Below are 17,706 nucleotides of genomic sequence, written 5' to 3' on the forward strand. Positions count from 1 at the left end.
ATAACAAGCACAACCAAACACCCTGAGAAAAGAGTAATCTGGCAAGACATGATGCAGAGCTTCAAAAGGAGACTTTCCATGTAAAACAGGTGTGGGTAATCGATTGATAAGATAAACAGCAGAAACAAAAGCATGGCTCCAAAATTTCTGAGGTAAAGAAGCATGTGCCAACATGGTTAGTCCCGTTTCAACAATGTGTCTATGCTTTCTTTCAGCCTTACCATTCTGCTCCGAGGTACCAGGGCACGAAAGACGATGTTGCACCCCATTTGCACAGAACCATTTTTGAAGTGGTTGATATTCCCCACCATCATCAGTCTGGAGAGCTTTAATTTTATATCCAAACTGTACTTCAACAAATTTTGCAAAATCAAGAAAGCACCGAGCCACCTCAGATTTACGTTTCAAGAGATACATCCAAGTAAAATGACTACAAACATCAACAAAGGAAACATAATAAAGAAATCCATCCGTGGAAGAGAGAGGAGCTGGACCCCAAACATCAGAAACAGCAAGTTGAAAAGGTGCATTATACTCGGTCAATGATTTACAAAAGGTGCAAGTTGGATGGCCAAGACGCTGATGCCATAATTTCAAAGACACAGGTGACTTCGAGACGTTATTCACCACGCAAGAAGGCCTTTGATTCTCACAAGGTAGTAGTTGATACAACCCATCATCCGTGAGCCTCCCTCGAAGTAGAGTTACTTGAGTCCGAGCATCCTTCACAAGACATTCAGAGGAATGAAACTCCATGAACACACCATTATCACGAGTGAACTAAGAAACAGATAGTAACTTTTTCTTTATATTAGGCACATGCAACATATTCTGCAAAATCAAAGGTTTCTTACTAGAACTCAAAAAACCTTGGCCTACATGCGTGATTGAAATTCCCTCACCATTACCCATGAGCAAGGAACTACCTCCAGTATAGATGGTACCTGATTGAAAGACAGACAAATCATTCGTTACTTGATGAGTAGCTCCGGTGTCAGGGTACCACAATGAATCTGCAGACACTGAGGAGCTAGAGCCCGATGGAGTTGGGACAGTAGCAATGTAGGCTGCTGAACCAGGAGTCAAAGAGGAATGCGATGCACTATGAGAGAAGCGAGGAGCATCTTGAGGAAAACCAGGAGAAGTACCAGGAAAGGGATAGTACGCAGGAGCCGGCGAAGGAAAATAAAATGGTGTGGGAACAAAGGATGAAGGTGGAGGCATAGAGGTTAAGGTATGAGCATACGGTTGTCTACCAGATTGTACATGCTTGGTAGAATTCTCAGCAGATGATTTTGAATCATTTCCAGTTGATGAATCTGATTCAGACACCCCAGTGTACTCCCTATCAAACCTATGATAGCATTTTTGAACTACATGCCCAAAGCGACCGCAAAGCTGGCATTGCGGCCGATTCGAACCTTGATGAAGCCCTCGGCCTCGACCTCGATAGTTATTCGTCTGACCACGAGATGTGTGATCCTGTGACGACTCAACGGCAGAATCCAGAGATCCACGAGTATTGACTTCAGTAGCACTGCCTTCTCTAGAATGAACAACAAGGTTAGCAGAAATACCCTCGCTCAAGAACACCTTCTGTCGAGCTTCAAAGTCTAACAACATCTCAGTGAGCACATCAAGAGACAATACTTCTTGTGATGCAATTGCAATGATGGATTCGAACTCCATTGATAACCCAGCCAACAACACACTGACATGTTCTTGTTCAGTAACTACACTCCCGGCAGCATTCAACAAGTCACAAATAGACTTGACTTTGGCAAGATATTCTCTTATAGTCAATCCAGACTTGCGTTGAGAATGAAGATTATGCCGGAGAGAAGAGATCTTTGCACTGGAACGAGCACCAAAGAGTCATGCTATAGTGTTCCATATCGATAAGGCTGTTGTGAGACCAGTCAAATGGGGAAGAACCTCAGTGCTTACGGTGGTTAAAATCCAAGAAGCAAGAAGCTTATCTTGTTGACGATAAGCTGCAAAGCCTGGATTTTCTTCAAGTTGACCAGCTGTATTTGTGAAAAACTCATCAGGTACAGTAGAACCAGCAGAAATAAATTTCAACAACCCATAACCATCAATTATCAAAGCTATATGATGCTTCCAAAGAAGATAGGTGGACTCAGTGAGTTTAACCGTATCATGCTTTGGTATGTGCTGAACACCAAGCATTCCTCGCGAAGCTCTCGGACTCAGGGAAGACGCATTCGGAGACACATCCTCGGGATCAACCGTCAAATCAACCATGATGCCAAGAATCACACGAGACTGGAAGCTTAATCTCGTGAAGCTACTGGAAAGAAGTAGAAACAGCGGAAGAAAACACCCAGGTATTGGCGAAAGATACCATGATAAGATAGCACTTGAGCTATCTAAGAAAGCAAGAAAGAAACTGAAAATGTTCTGTAATCTTTATTAACAAGAAGCTGAACTCTCTTGAATTAGAGAGAAGCTATTTATACATATAAGAATGGTAGCATCTGCTGTTACAACAAACTGTTAGCAACTCAACAACTTAACTGCTACAAGATAACAAACTATTCTAGAACTACAACATATCCATAAGCACGTGTTTATAATACTAACAGGGACTCCAAATATTTTATAAGTCTCAATCTGTTGACAACCCAATAGAGAGCAAACATATTGCAGCAAGTTTATGCCGATATTGGGCAAGAAATAAATACGGGTCTTTCGAGAGTTGACTTTATGCCCAAAGAAAGACCGGCTATGAGCTGAGCTTGAGCTAAAGTTACATTTCCATGGATAATGAGCTCATCGGCAAAGAACAAGTACGAAAGTAGCAACCCTTTGTGAGCTAGAAATAAAGGTGACCATGATCAAGTTTTACGATCATATGAGCAAAACAACCTCTTCGTCCATTCTCTGTTTCAAAATCAATCTTAGTTATTGAGTTTATGCATTCTTCAATTTTAGTGAGTAAACTTCGTTTGTAAAGAGTAGCTCATAAGCCTGGGAGACGAATCCATGCTATAATTTTCTTGGGATGTAATTGAGCAGTAGTAAAATCCACCGCCCAGGTCTCAACAGTCAAGTTATATCTAAAGATCATCCATGGTTCATCAACGATTACTTTTAAAAATTAGAATATGCACTAAAAGAAATTAAGAAGTAGTCATTCTCAATATCCATTACACGAATTTGCTGGGATGGCTTCCAAAGTTTGTAAATTTTACTTTGTAAAGTCGTATAACAGATCTGTATGCTTAAGAGTTTAATCACCACAGTTTGATTGAGACTTTTTGCTCGCAACTCTTGAACACGATTTGAGAAATTGATAGAGATAATATCATCACCAATGCTATGATTGAAATCTCTCTCGAGTAATTCAATTTTTTCATCATCAATGATAGGTTTTTCTTATTTTGAAGTATTGAAGTTTCTCCTATCATGGTTTCTTTGTAAGACAGCCAAGGGATTCACATTAGCAACGTCCATTCCTCGAAAGGTCTTCAGTATCCATGGCATAAGAGAGATCGTCCGGTGGCTTATCTCTGACTCATCGTGGTTTCTTGATGCACTGTCTATATCAGATGACGACACAGTCGACTTGCAAGGGTTTGTGGGATTCTCCAAGAAATGAGTGTTACTTAAAAAAATAATAATAATAGAATAAACTATATTAGATACCACTAAATTTTACATTGTGTATCATTTATATCACGAAACTTTCAATTTGTTCAATTATAATATAAAATTTTAGTTTTGACTTCACTTATACCAATAAGTTATTAATTTTTAATGAGATGATGACATAGACATGTATTCTTATCACTGTGATGATGGATATTGTTCTGGCGACGACTATTGATGCATAAAGCTTCTTTGTTTTAGGCGTTAAACTTTAGGAGCATATCGATTTTGCTATTAAACTTTTAAACAATTTCATTTTTACATTATATTTTTTCGGTCATCGCCAGAAGCCAAACATGGCCTGATATCGGTCATAGGATTTATTTTTTATAAATAAATATTCTTATTCTCATTTGAAACTGATGAAAATCTATATAAATGTTTGATGTTGTTCGTCTTCTCAAAATAATACTTTTTACTATTTAAATTTTTGAAAAACACTCAAAATCCCTTACAATTTAGAAAGTCCTCAAATCCCTAAAAATAATACATTTTGAATGAAATGCAGTGATTGTCCGCTAGCGACAACCGAAAGAGTGTAATGTCAAAAATGAATCTATTTAAAAGTTAGTGACAACATAATATATCCCTGAAGTTCAGTGCATAAAATGATGTTGTTTTAGGCATTAATACCCAAACTAAAATGATGTTGTTTATTCATGTCATAACACCATTTAAATTTTTACTACTCAATAGCATAATCAAAATCAAAATTAAAGTCTAGTACTATAATTAGAAAAATTAAAAATTTGATAGTATAAACCATATATCCCTAAAACTTAATTGTAAGTAGGGTAGTTTACCCTAAAAAAATATTTGTTATTTCATTACTATTTTTTTCTTGTATATTTTTTGATAAAAAAAGACTGAAAAAATGCGTATTAAACTTTGATTTGTTATTTTTAAGTAAACCGAAGGGTAAAGCAAACCCGAGAGGAAGAGAAATGGAGGAGAAAATAGCCTTCAAGAATGTGCATAGCAGAGAGTATCAAGGTCACAAAAAGAAAGTAAGGTTTTCCCCGTTCTTTTTCCTGTCTGTATGTCTCTCCTAATTAAAATATTGATTACTTTTTCCCACAGGTTCATTCAGTGGCCTGGAATTGTACGGGCACCAAGCTTGCTTCCGGTTCCGTTGATCAAACCGCTCGAGTCTGGCATATTGAGTCTCACGCTCATGTAATCCCACTCATTCGTCCATCTTTCTTCCCTTTCTGGGTAGTTTCAATTTTCCACGGAAGCTGAAGGAACAAATATCTCTGGCTATTTTGAATGCCGGTTTTTTTATTACATCATTATGGATGAATTAGGAGTGGATTCCAGATGGGTCTTCGTTTAATCGTTCTGATGAGTATACTTTTGCTTATGCTTTTAGGATTGTAAAAATATGTAATTAATCTCTATGATTTGGCAAATTTTTATACTTAGTCTATGTACTAAAATGTTTTAAAAAGTTAAATGGTTTTTATTTAAAAATTCTAACCCACTCATTGACAGTTTTAATGTTTTTCCGCCAAATTTTGCTTACTATTGGATATGCTTACTGAGCTCAAAATGATTTGCTTCTAAAGTTGGTATATTTGCACAAGTGTATTGATGACAAATTTTGTCCTAGAATACTAATGATATCCATGATTGGATTATGATCTATAAATCATAAAAAGAAGCTTTAATTTTTAGCTTTTTATGTATAGAGACTAAATATCAAACTTCAACAAGGTACAAGGACGGATGATATATTTTTTTCCTTTTAGGATAAACACACAGTAATAGGAGCAGTTTTAGATACCTTGACAGCTAGCTACCTAGTCTTTTTGCATCCGTTTTATTGTATCCTGGATGTTGGAAATTTAATAATGTTGTGTTGCTAATGGTGATTTTGTAATGTTTGGTGCAGGGAAAGGCTAAAGATATTGAATTGAAGGGACACACTGATAGTGTGGATCAACTATGTTGGGACCCTAAACATGCTGATCTCATAGCAACTGCATCTGGTGATAAGACTGTTCGTCTATGGGATGCTCGAAGTAAGTGAATGCTGTTTTATGTTATTGTTTGGAAGACTGAACTTGTAAGGGGAAAGACTTCTAAGCTTGTTCTCTGTTGCTGTGATTCTTATGTTGAATATCATGAATACTACAGTGATTCTGAATGAAAAGCTGCTTATTGGATGCTAACTAAATAAATTGGTATCATCTCACTTAGTTGTTTAACCACCAGATAGTTGTTTACCTTCGCCTGCGTTGGCTTTTGCAGGCGGAAAGTGCTCCCAGCAAGCAGAACTTAGCGGGGAGAATATAAACATCACTTATAAGCCTGATGGGACACACATAGCCGTTGGTAATAGGGTAAGCTTTACTTTCCTATGTCGCTTGGTGCACTTCAATACATCTTTGCCTTGGAACTTTCTACATGCATTTGATTTTTAGTTTTCGTAAAGCAGTGTTTGTTGCATTGTTTCATCTCAATAACAAATTACTTTATCAGTGATCTTACTCTGCTTTATTTCTCTGAAGGATGATGAATTAACAATATTGGATGTTCGAAAATTTAAGCCAATTCACAGGCGCAAGTTCAATTATGAGGTATTGTTCATTTGCTCTTCTCCTTGGTTATGTTATCACCTTTGAAGATGTGGATTTTGGGAAACAATTGATTCTTGGATCAGAGGGCTTGTTCTATAAGCTTTAGTTTTTACATAAAACATGTAAAGTACTGACCACTTTTAAGTGCACAATTCATTCACTTGATACATAACTGGCATTAATGGAATATCATCAACATTCTTTGGCCTTTTCAGAGTTAACTCTTTGGAACTAGTGATTAATCATCGGAAGCTAGAAATTGTTACTTAAATTGTACAATTAAACAGATAAATAAAATTTCTATTATTCTAATTCATGTTGAGTCATGCACCTCTTTGTCCAGGTAAATGAAATTGCTTGGAACATGACAGGAGATATGTTCTTTCTGACAACGGGAAATGGTTAGAACATTTTCTTTGTTAGCAATTGTGCTTCACTCTTTGATTCAAAAAGTATTTATTATTGCACGTTAGTTTAAAGGATGTTTATGTTCTACGTGTTGGTTCTTCTTCTTCTAAGGTACTGTTGAAGTACTTGCATACCCATTACTTAAACCAGTCGACACCCTCATGGCACATACAGCTGGTTGCTACTGTATTGCAATTGACCCAACAGGAAGGTTTGGTCTAAATATCTCTTAATTTCTGAGCTTTGTTTCATCTTGACATTATTTCTTGCATATACCATGTAAGGGAAACTCTGGACATGTGTACTGTCTTTAATCTTTATATGTGCATGGTAGATATTTTGCTGTCGGGAGTGCAGATTCCTTAGTTAGCCTTTGGGATATATCGGAGATGCTTTGTGTGCGAACATTTACTAAGCTCGAGTAAGTTTCACCCAAATTCAAAACTTCATTTTAACTTCAGTCATATTTTTCATTGGCATGAAACAACCATTTGTGTTCCCACAGGTGGCCCGTCCGGACAATTAGCTTCAATTACACAGGAGACTATATTGCCTCTGCCAGTGAAGATCTATTTATTGATATAGTATGCATTGGTTTGGATTTCCTTATCCGTAAACAGTACATAAAAATTATTGTATTCATGTTTCTGCTGTTGTCTGAATCAGTCCAATGTTCATACTGGGCGAACTGTGCATCAAATTCCTTGTCGAGCTGCCATGAATAGCGTGGAATGGAATCCAAAATACAATTTACTTGCTTATGCTGGTGATGACAAGAACAAATATTCAGCTGATGAAGGTGTGTTCCGGATATTTGGCTTCGAAAGCAGTTAGTTAATGTAGTTCTTCGAGCTCGAGTTGAATATTTGCCGTCTTCTCTATGAAAACCATCTGTTAAATCTTATGTAATTTTTGGATATGTAAACAATTTCGTTTTTCAAACAAGCTTAAGTTCATTGTCTGTCACATGGCCGCACATGTTGTGTGGCACATGGATAATGAGTTAAACTTAGAGACTTGTCAAATCTTACTTCTGAACATTCGACTCGATGATAATACAGTCGAATACCCCGAGGCCCGAGCTTATTCTGTGAATCAAAATGTATAAAGTGGAACTTGGGGGAAAGATGCACATCCGAGTTGATTTTAAGAAATAAAATGCATAACTGATCTTTTTATTATTTGAGGCGGGTAAGAATTTCCTGTGCAGCTGAAATTAATCACGCAAGTCGTGTTTCCATTGAAGATCTCTTTTCTCAGGTTTGTCAAAATAATTCTAAATATGAACTGAGTTTTGGGCTCTGATTCTGAGGAATCGCTGGTTCAACGAGTCAGGTCAAGAAGATTACACAATCGCCTTGGCAACAATGTAGTGGTGGAGTTAGGCTCATGTTTTCTGTGATCACAATCCTTCGTTATCAGACAAGATGCTTCATCCCCGATGAGAATGTCAATCTGGATTTGGCTGTAATCCTCAATTGAAAGCCGAAGAGAATTGCAGGATCCACAAAGCACAAACTTATAGCCTGGAGAAGCCAAACCCGAGAAGCAAACAAGAGCAATAGTGATCAGGTACTGAGATCACCATGTTACAGCCTTCCATTTATTTTCAACGCTGGAGCTCTTCATTCTCTTCCCAAGCTGAGGCTCTCTGGACAAAGCAAAGCTTTCTCCTTTCATCCTCAGTTCTTGATTGCACCACATGAGCGCTTGGTTATCGTTCCGCTCCCTCTGCAACTGCTTCCATTGTTTCCAGTACCTGCAAAGCTTAACCTGGACTAAAAACATAAAGATGAGTGAAGTCGACAGCGAAACAACAGATGGCACTCACCATTTCCCGCAAGTGTGATCTTTGGAAGACGTGAACAAGATGTTGAAGAAAATCCCAAGATAACAAAGAAACAACAGAATTGGAAGATCTCCGTCTTGAAGGAGTTGAGCCTTGATTCTTTGAGAGCGATCCTACAACCGAAAAGGTGTTCCTCTCTTTGCCACAACTTGAGAAGCAAGAGATGGCCGGGATTCTGAGAGATCTCCATGAATGGATGGTTTAGGATTGCAGTGACTTTGAACAGAGCGCATGAGAGCTTTCGTTGATGCTCTTCATCTACTGGGATTTGGACAATGTGGGTGTCTGCCATTTCAGTCATGACTGAAGAATAAATTAACATAACAAATGAACAAATTTAAACAATGTACGGCGGATGAGGTGAGATTAGAGAGATTGTCATGGCAAATGGGGAGAGGTGATATCTAAAGTGGTTTCAGATAAAATAAAATAAAATAAACGCATGAGATTTGCAACGGAAACATTTTGACATCCCAACGGTTTGATTTTCTTTCCAATGGTTTTCATTTGTTTGATTTTTTTTAAAATATTAGTTTTCCTTTGTTTGAATTTTTTAAAAAGTTATTCATTATAAATATCAAAGATAATAAATAAAATTAATTTTTTAAAAATTAATAGTATTATTTTTAAAATATTATTGCCCATCTTTGTTCATTGGTGTGTAACGCGAATAGAGTACATATACAAATAGCTGATTTTTGTTCAATTAATATAGCTTCATTCCATAGTGTCATCATTTTTCTTTAACCGTCGGTTGATATACTCTTCCACATCGTCAAGAATGATCAAGCATTTTTTAGTCTATTACAGGGGTTTGTCTACATCTTCAAGCATATGAGTTTGAAAATCATCCTCTCGTTCATCTTGCTTTTAAAGTAATTGAATCCGTAAAAGTCAACAAAATTATTAGTTAGTGTGTCTGTGAATATTAAAGTTAGTTTAGATGATTGGTTTCTCTATCCGAGGAATTCAAGTTGAGGTTTGGACTACTCTTCTTTACGAGTAAAGTCAGGTGTAATGTTCTTCGAATGACCCCCCCTTTGCGAGTTTAAGCCGTGTGAAATGTTCTTCGAATGACCTCCCTTTGCGAGTTTAAGCCGTGTGAAATGTTCTTCGAATGACTCCCATTCGTGGGTTTAAGCCAGGTGAAGTATTCTTTGGATGACTCCCCTTCGCAGGTTTAAGTCGGGTGAAATGTTCTTTCCGATGACTCCCATTCACGAGTTTAAACAGGGTGAAATGTTCTTTGGATGACTCCTATTCTCGAGTTTAAGAAAGGTGAAGTATTCTTCGGATGATTCCCCTTCATGGGTTTAAGCCGGGTGAAGTATTCTTCGGACGAATCCCCTTCGTGGGTTTAAGCCATGTGAAGTGGTTCTTCAGGCCGGATATCCTCCATTATGGAGTTGAAATCTGGTTTGAAGATTTTAACTGGAAGCTAGCTCCTCGTCACTGAGTTAAGCTAGATTTCATTTGATTCTGAATTGGCTTTCGAATCTAATATATTCTGTCATGGAGTTTAAATGACTTCAAAAAGGTTTGACTGTAAGATGGCTCCTCACCATTGAGTTAACCTAAACTGTAGTCAGTTATGAATGTGATTTAGGGTCAAGTATATTTCATCGGGAAGTTGAAACTTGACCTAAAAACTTCAACTGGAAACTAGCTCTTCGCTGCTGAGTTAAGCTGGTACGGATGACTCCTTCATTGCAAGTTAAGTCGATTCTAGACGTCTCTTGGTCTCAATATCCCTCTTTGTGAGGTTAAAATTTGATTCTATGTAAGATGTTATAGCAATTACACAAGTATACATATCATTCAAGTAATAAAGTGATAACTCAAAAGAACTAAGAGTGTCGAATCCCACAGGGAACAAAACAATTTACAAAAGAATATATAACAAGTGTAGGGCAATAAATGGTTGATTTGGTAAATTAACGAGCATATAGCAAAAATAAAGAAATCAAGATAATGAAAGCAGGAGAATGCTGTAGCAAATAATAGAGCAATCAGGCCGATGAACCTACAATGTTGCTATTACTTAGTTGCTGGCAAAATGGTTATGCTGTAGCACTATAGTTATGAGTTACGAAGCGATTAACATTTAACCTAATGAATTTTAGTTCTCATTAAAGCCATAGGTTAATTGGTTAACAAAGCATAACATTTTGTATCATATATCTCTATACGAATTAGTTTACACTCGTAAACACCAATGCTGGTACAAAGGTAACATGCAATCTCAATAATTTTTATCTCTAAAACCAACTTAGATGATCATACATAAAAATGTAATTATATCTAAGAAACATCTAATTAACATGTAACTCATAAACATATAATTTAAATAAAAGACCATGAGTCAAGCAATTCACCGAACACCTTATATTTGGCACCAAGTAAAAAACAGAAAATTAAACATCCAACTTAGCAAAGTGTATTTCCCTTTCCAAGTCAATAACAAAAAGGTAAGGTTGAATATCAATCGATCAATACTGCTACACAGCTGCTCCACTGCTACTGGTGCACTCCCCGACGATAGAATTAGACTGCCATCATGGATTGAATATGGTGGAGATAAATATGGAGGTGAATGAATTGATGATGAAATGGTATAAGGTGCTCCTTATTTGTAGGGTCATAGAATGGACCATTAACCAATGATTTTTCTCCACATTTCAAGTGGTTCTAGATCCATTGACAACTGCCCACTTCCAGATGTCTGATTCCAGAAGGTTTTTCAAATCATCTGATAAGTCACCAATTGCTATAGAATCTATTTAGCAATCTGGAAAACATCAATTGCATCTTCAATCAACACCCTAGCATCACGTACCAAATTTCAGTATAAAACATTAAAATCAAGTCAACTTTCACCAACTCACTCTCATGATGCAAATAATGAATAATATATAAAAATGATCCTAATATGATCATAACAATGCTAAAGTTCAAGCTCAACCTAGGTAAAACTATTCTAAATAATAACTCTTTTGAAGAGTTATCACACCTCAAAACCTAAGTGTTTGCTTGTCCTCAAGAAACAATATGCATGATTACTAAAACTAAAAGCAATGCCATGAAAAAACATATCAGGAAACAAATCAACAATTTTCTCCAATTTTATTTTTCAACCCTTAGAGAACTGTTGCAGCAGTGCATACAACATATATGATCTTAAACTAAGGATTGCAATTTCAACCTAGCAAATTTAGAATCCATAGAGTGTAGTAGTGTGTAGGCTAGTTGTATCAAATCAATACTTAGCTAAGCTAGAAAAAATGTTCCTACTCAATTATTTATTTTCATAATTACAGTAATCTGCCTAGATATATGTTGGAGCTATTACCAGTTTTTTCAACTTATTCCTAAATTTCAAAATTTTTTCTTTTTTTTTTGACAAAATTTATTGCAACATCTAATAGAGATATGAGATTTAAGGTTAAAAAATTTCTAACATTTCTAAGTATCGAGAACATACACCTAAAGTGTTAAAGTGCATCTATGAATTTTAATTCTACTACGTCTCTATACCATTTCCCTAGCATTTCACAATATACGTTTCATCACTGAGTATCAACAAAATTTCCTAAAAGAAAATAACTTTATTGATTTCCCAATATTAATTTCGCAACATCACAAATGCACTTCCTATATGCTAAAACAAAATTGCTTAAACTATGCAACTAATACTAAACAACATGCATTCCTAATCACAAAAAAGAAACAAAACACAACATAAATTAGATACAAACTAGAAAACACAACCCCAAACTTAAGGGACGCATTATCCTCAATGTATGCTTAAAATAATAAAATAAAATAAAGAAAATTTCACGAGAAAGGCGAACGAAACTCCCCTAAGTTGGTTTCCTCGGGCTCTTGTGTGGGCTAGTTGTGGTTGGACGAACGCTTTGGTAGTGACTTTGATCTTTGAAGAACTCTTTCACTTTTGGCTTGTCGAGTTGATGTAGCCTTGGCCACAGCAACATCAGGAATAAGAGTAGCCGATGCTGTAGCAGCATCCTCTGATTTTGGTACAGGGTTTTTTAATTTGGGATCCTCCAATGATTCATTAGCACTGCGAATCAACTCAGTGGTAGAGTCTTTCGGTGGATTGATTTCAACGATTGTTTCAACTTGTTTAGTTTCTGTAGCATCCTTCGTCACTATGGCAGTATTCAAGTGCAACAATTCTTAGGCAGCTTGATCCTCCTTGCTTGTCTTGTCCTGGTGGCTGATGATCTCCTCATCAACTTCCTCCTTGTTTACGTCCTCAGAATCGGCAGCAAGAACATCATTAAATGCCACCAAAACAACCAAACTCTCCTCATCTTCCTCATCATTCTCCTTAGAAGCAGTGTCTTCTTCCTCTTTCATTGTTGTTGCATACTTGTCTTCAGCATTAGCCTCATGTTTCTATCCCTCTTCAAAGCTGGTAGAGCTTACTGCATCGGCTGACATTTCTGGTGGATTCAGGTCATTTAACACAAGCATCGGGAAAGTAGGGAACGAAACTTCAATTTTCTTGAACTACTTGCTTATGATTTGCTGGATTGCCTTGTCACGATCATTGGCATACTGCCAATACTGCACTTGAGCATTGTGCATTTACGATTCATTCTGCAGCACATGACTAAGCATTGACAGGATATTATGCTGCTTAGATACCATCGATGTTATGACATTTTGTAATTCCATTAAAACATGATTTTCTTTCGACATTGTGTTCTAGGCAACATTAGTAGCAATTTCGCCAAAAGTCTCCTTAGAGTCTGGCCCTTCATTCAACATTGTTTGTTTGAAGAATCCAACCTTATAGGAGTTCGATTGACATATATATGATCAGAAGATAGGGTAGGGACTTGTGCTTGTTGAAAAAATGAAGTAATTAGCGAGGGGAAAAATAGATATCGTGAAGTTTTTTGAGCACAAGCGAAGAGTTCAGTCGATATGATTTTCCCGACATCAATATGTCGACCAACCAAAATAGAGTGCAGCAACAAAATTCTATCCTTAGTAATCAAAGAATAATAAACAGGTGCAGAGAAAAGTGAACCATACCTATGTTGGCCTGTTAAGACTCGGTCGTTTCATCGTATACACTCCCATTGTCAATTTATCCCATGTTTTTCTAGGTAAGCAAACATCAATGCCGACTTGTTCTAACTCAGCATTGGTCAGATTATCAACGAATGTTGTATGTTCACAGGTAGAATCTTTGATACCCAAAAACATGTTAATCGGCTTCACCCACTAATGGACCATCTTTTCACGAACAAAAACTAGGGTTTCTTTCACTTCAAAAAAAAAAAAAAACTAGGGTTTCTTCTCATTAGTAAGATTGGTATAAAATTTCCAAACTGGTTCTTGAGTGATATCTACTGAATGCTCAAAACATTTCTCCCAATGGAGTGTAGCAATGGTGTCCGTAATATAGTTAAACGATTGCAAGTCTTCCACCGAGGATAGGTCGAACCCTTGTTCATAGAAGAAATCCTTATTGAAGAATTCATTGTTATAACGATGTTGCTGCTCGGCCTCCATAAACCTCATTGGGTCATCATTTGAAATTGTCAGCTACTACACTGGAGGCTCTCTTGGTGGAAGGGTTGGTGGTCCGCGATAGCTTTTAGCATCACTCTTCTTCTTCAATGCCATGGTATGTGTATGAAGGAATGAGGAAAAGAATGGAAAGATGAAGAGAAAAATAAAAAATCAAAGATTTGCGAGTTTGTGAGAAGAACGGTTGAAGGTTAAAGTAAGGAGTAAAATGAGCGTGTAGGGTAAATATTGTGTGTGAGAAAGAAATAAAAAAATAAATTGAAAAGTCAAAAGGGTGAAATGGATAAGGATAAATTTTTTGAATAAATGGTGTTGATTGGGAGATATTGACGGTGATGGGGTACAATTCACGTATTTTTTTACCGCAAAAAAATTACCCTATCCAATTGTCTATTGCTGTCGACAATGTATGCAACACTTGATACCCCAAACTGAACCAATTACTGGGCAATATTCGCCAAAGAAAAATAGAGAAGTTGTACGCCTAGCTGCAGTGGAAACCTATATAGAAAACAACAAAAATTAAAATGAATACAATAAATTAAGACTAAAGTAATGTACAAAATGAATTATTGAATGCTATAAGAAATAAAAAATTGGAAGGCTCGTTTAGTGTGATGGAAGAAATGTGTATGCATTGTTGGCAACAAGGCTTCAAACTTTGCCCATTAACTTTGAATGTACTTCCATCCACCAAGTTCTTTATTAGCACAACACCATGAGGAAAAACTTCAATGACTTCAAATAGACTAGACCATCGAGATTTTAGCTTTCTAGGAAATAGCTTTAGCCGAGAGTTGAATAACAAAACATGCTGTCGAACATTGAACTACTTGGGCAAAATATTTTGTCATGCCATTTTTTCACTCTTGACTCACTCTCATAGGCTTTGTTCCTCAGTTCCTCTAATTCATTGATGTTCAATATTATATTTTCACCAACAACATCCAAATTAAATTTTAGTTGCTTCAAGGCCCACATAGCCTTATGCTCCAGCTCTACGGGTAAATGGTAAATTTTTTCATAAACTAGGTGATAAGAAGACATGCATAATGGGGTTTTATATGCTGTCCTATAGGCCCATAATGTATCCTCCAAATGTAGAGAGCAGTCTTTTCAAGAATTTGTTTGATCTCACGTTTAGAAGCTTCAACTTGGTCTGTAGTCTACAGATGATATACTGTAGCAATCTAGTGTTTCACCCCATATAGATTCAAAGCTCAAGAAACTTGTGTACCAATGAAGTAAGATCCTTCATCACTGATAAATGCTCAGGGAGTTTCAAAATGAGTGAAATTGTTTTTGTGGAGAAACGTTAGCATCGCCTTAGCGTTGTTGGTAGGCAATGCAACAACTTCCACCTATTTTAAAATGTAGTCCATAGCTACCAAGATAAAAAAGTTTCACATGATGAAGGATATGATCCCATGAAATTCATCCCTAAAAATAAAATATTTCAATTTCTAAAATAGGTTGCATTGTCATTTCATTACGTCGAGAAATGTTGCCAGTTCGTTGGCAACGATCGCATTGCTTGACAAATTCATTGGCATCTTTGAAAAACGATGGCCAATAGTGCCACATTACAAGACCTTTGTTCATTCCACTTTCCTCCAAAATGACCTCCACATGGTGCACTATGGCAATGATGCAAAATGTCTTGATGTTCACATTCAAGGACCTATCTTTTCAAAATTTGATAATTGCATTGCTTGAATAAGTATGTCTCTTCCCAATGATACACACGAACATATCACATGAATTTTTTTTCTACATTGGTAATTAAGATCTGGTAGAAGCAATCCGCTTACCAAATAATTAGGAAAATTCACATACCAAGGTAAAAATTTAACATCAAGTAACCGCTCATCGAGAAAGGTATTCGAAATTGCTAGTTTATTTTCATATTCATTACATGCTTCCAATCATAATAAATGAACATCCACTTGATTCTCAGATCCCTTCTTGTCCCTAACTTCGATGTCAAATTCTTGAAGTAACAACACCCATCTCATTAGCCTTCACTTAGTATCCTTATTGGAAAACAAATTCTTCAAAGCCGAATGGTCAGTATAAACAATGACATTAGTTTCGACTAAATAAGATCGAAACTTATCAAAGGCAAACATCATTATTAATAATTCCTTCTCGGTTGTTGTGTAGTTGAGCTAGATAACTTTCAATGTTCGACTAGCATAATGTATACCATGGACGACCTTTTCTCGTCTTTGCCCTAACACTACTCCAACAACTTGATCACTAGCATCGTACATAAGCTCAAATGGAAAATTCCAATATAGTGCTACAATTATAGGAGTAGTAACCAATTTCAGCTTGATTGTTTCAAAGGATTTCAACACCTCATTATAAACTAAAAATTTCCTATTTTGCTCCAGCAATGAGCATAATAGTCTTGCAACATGGGAAAAATCATTGATAAATCTTTGATAAAAGCTAACATGTCATAGGAAACTTCTAACTGATTTCACATTGGTGGGAGGTGAAAGCTTCTCAATAACTTCTACCTTATCCTTGTCTACCTCAATACCACGGTTAGAGATACGATGCCCTAACACTATACCCCTGGTCACCATGAAATGACATTTCTCCCAATTCAAAAATCAATTTAGTTTCTTCACATCTTTCCAATATAGTGGCCAAGTTAGCTAAGAATTGATCAAAATATTACCCAAAAATAAAGAAGTCCTCCATGAATACCTCTAGGTAGTCTTCAATCATATCGGAGAATATCGTCATTATGCAGTGCTGGAATGTTGTTGGAATATTGCACAAGCTGAATGACATTCTTCTAAATGCAAAGGTACTATATGGATAGGTAAAAGTAGTATTATCTTGATCTTCAGGGGCAATGGCTATTTAATTTTACCCGCTATATCGATCAAGAAAACAATAGAAGGCTTTGCTAACAAGATAATCCAACATTTGATCAATAAATGGCAGCGGGAAGTGATCATTCTTTCTAGCTTTATTTAGCTTTCTATATTCTATACAAATTCTCCAGCCAATAGTGGTGCGTGTTGGCACTAATTCATTTTTATAATTTGTAACCAAAATAATTCTGCCTTTCTTTTGCCTTTCTTTGGGATGCACTGCATAGGATTGACCTAATTATTTTTTGAGATTGGGTATATGACTCTAGTATCCAACCATTTTATAATCTCCTTTTGACTAACTACTTTCATGATCGGATTTAACCTTCATTGCTACTCGACTGAATGACTATTGGGATCTTCCAGCAAGATTTTGTGCATACAAAATTTTGGACTAATGCCTTTAATATCAACGGTGCTCCAAGCAATTGCTTGTATGTGCTGCTTTAGAAAACCAATCATCTTGGCTCCCTGTGATACTTCAAACTTTGCTGAAATAATGACCAATAAAGTACCATTATCCCCAAGATATGCATACTTAAAATGCTCGTGCAAAAACTTCAATTCCAAAGTGGGTGGCTCTTCAATTGAGGGTTTTAGATCACAAATAGATTGATTAAGGAGTTCTAATTATTTAAAGTGGTGCATAAACTTCCTTCTCAATTTCTTCAATTGTCGCTACAGTACTAATAGCATCATCAATACTGTGGTATCCATTCCAATTCTCCTACGTGGACAT

At 36.4% G+C, this 17,706-nt stretch overlaps 1 protein-coding gene and 1 pseudogene across 1 annotated transcript; one reads left to right on the forward strand and one right to left on the reverse strand.

The window, feature by feature from the left end:
- Positions 1-4,573: 4,573 nt before the first annotated feature.
- Positions 4,574-7,788, forward strand: LOC120200437 (THO complex subunit 3). Its single transcript, XM_039201293.1, has 10 exons — positions 4,574-4,679; positions 4,753-4,848; positions 5,567-5,696; positions 5,926-6,017; positions 6,186-6,254; positions 6,598-6,655; positions 6,774-6,873; positions 6,997-7,083; positions 7,168-7,246; positions 7,329-7,788. Exons 1-10 carry the CDS (start codon positions 4,617-4,619, stop codon positions 7,494-7,496), a joined length of 942 nt encoding a protein of 313 aa, XP_039057224.1. The 5' UTR covers positions 4,574-4,616; the 3' UTR covers positions 7,497-7,788.
- A 167-nt stretch (positions 7,789-7,955) lies between these two features.
- On the reverse strand, positions 7,956-8,865 carry LOC120200452 (annotated as a pseudogene).
- Between the last annotated feature and the right edge of the window lie 8,841 nt (positions 8,866-17,706).

Source organism: Hibiscus syriacus, unplaced genomic scaffold (assembly GCF_006381635.1).
Source record: "Hibiscus syriacus cultivar Baekdansim isolate YM2019G1 unplaced genomic scaffold, ASM638163v2 tig00005974_pilon, whole genome shotgun sequence".
NCBI classification, from domain to species: Eukaryota; Viridiplantae; Streptophyta; class Magnoliopsida; order Malvales; family Malvaceae; genus Hibiscus; species Hibiscus syriacus.

What these genes read in the sequence shown, in the direction of transcription:
- LOC120200437 (XM_039201293.1), top strand. Translation starts at nt 4,617, where the DNA reads ATGGAGGAGAAAATAGCCTTCAAGAATGTGCATAGCAGAGAGTATCAA. An exon ending in TCGTCTATGGGATGCTCGAA is followed by an intron (nt 5,697 to 5,925) that starts GTAAGTGAATGC and finishes TGGCTTTTGCAG; the next exon opens with GCGGAAAGTGCTCCCAGCAA. An exon ending in AAGATCTATTTATTGATATA is followed by an intron (nt 7,247 to 7,328) that starts GTATGCATTGGT and finishes TGTCTGAATCAG; the next exon opens with TCCAATGTTCATACTGGGCG.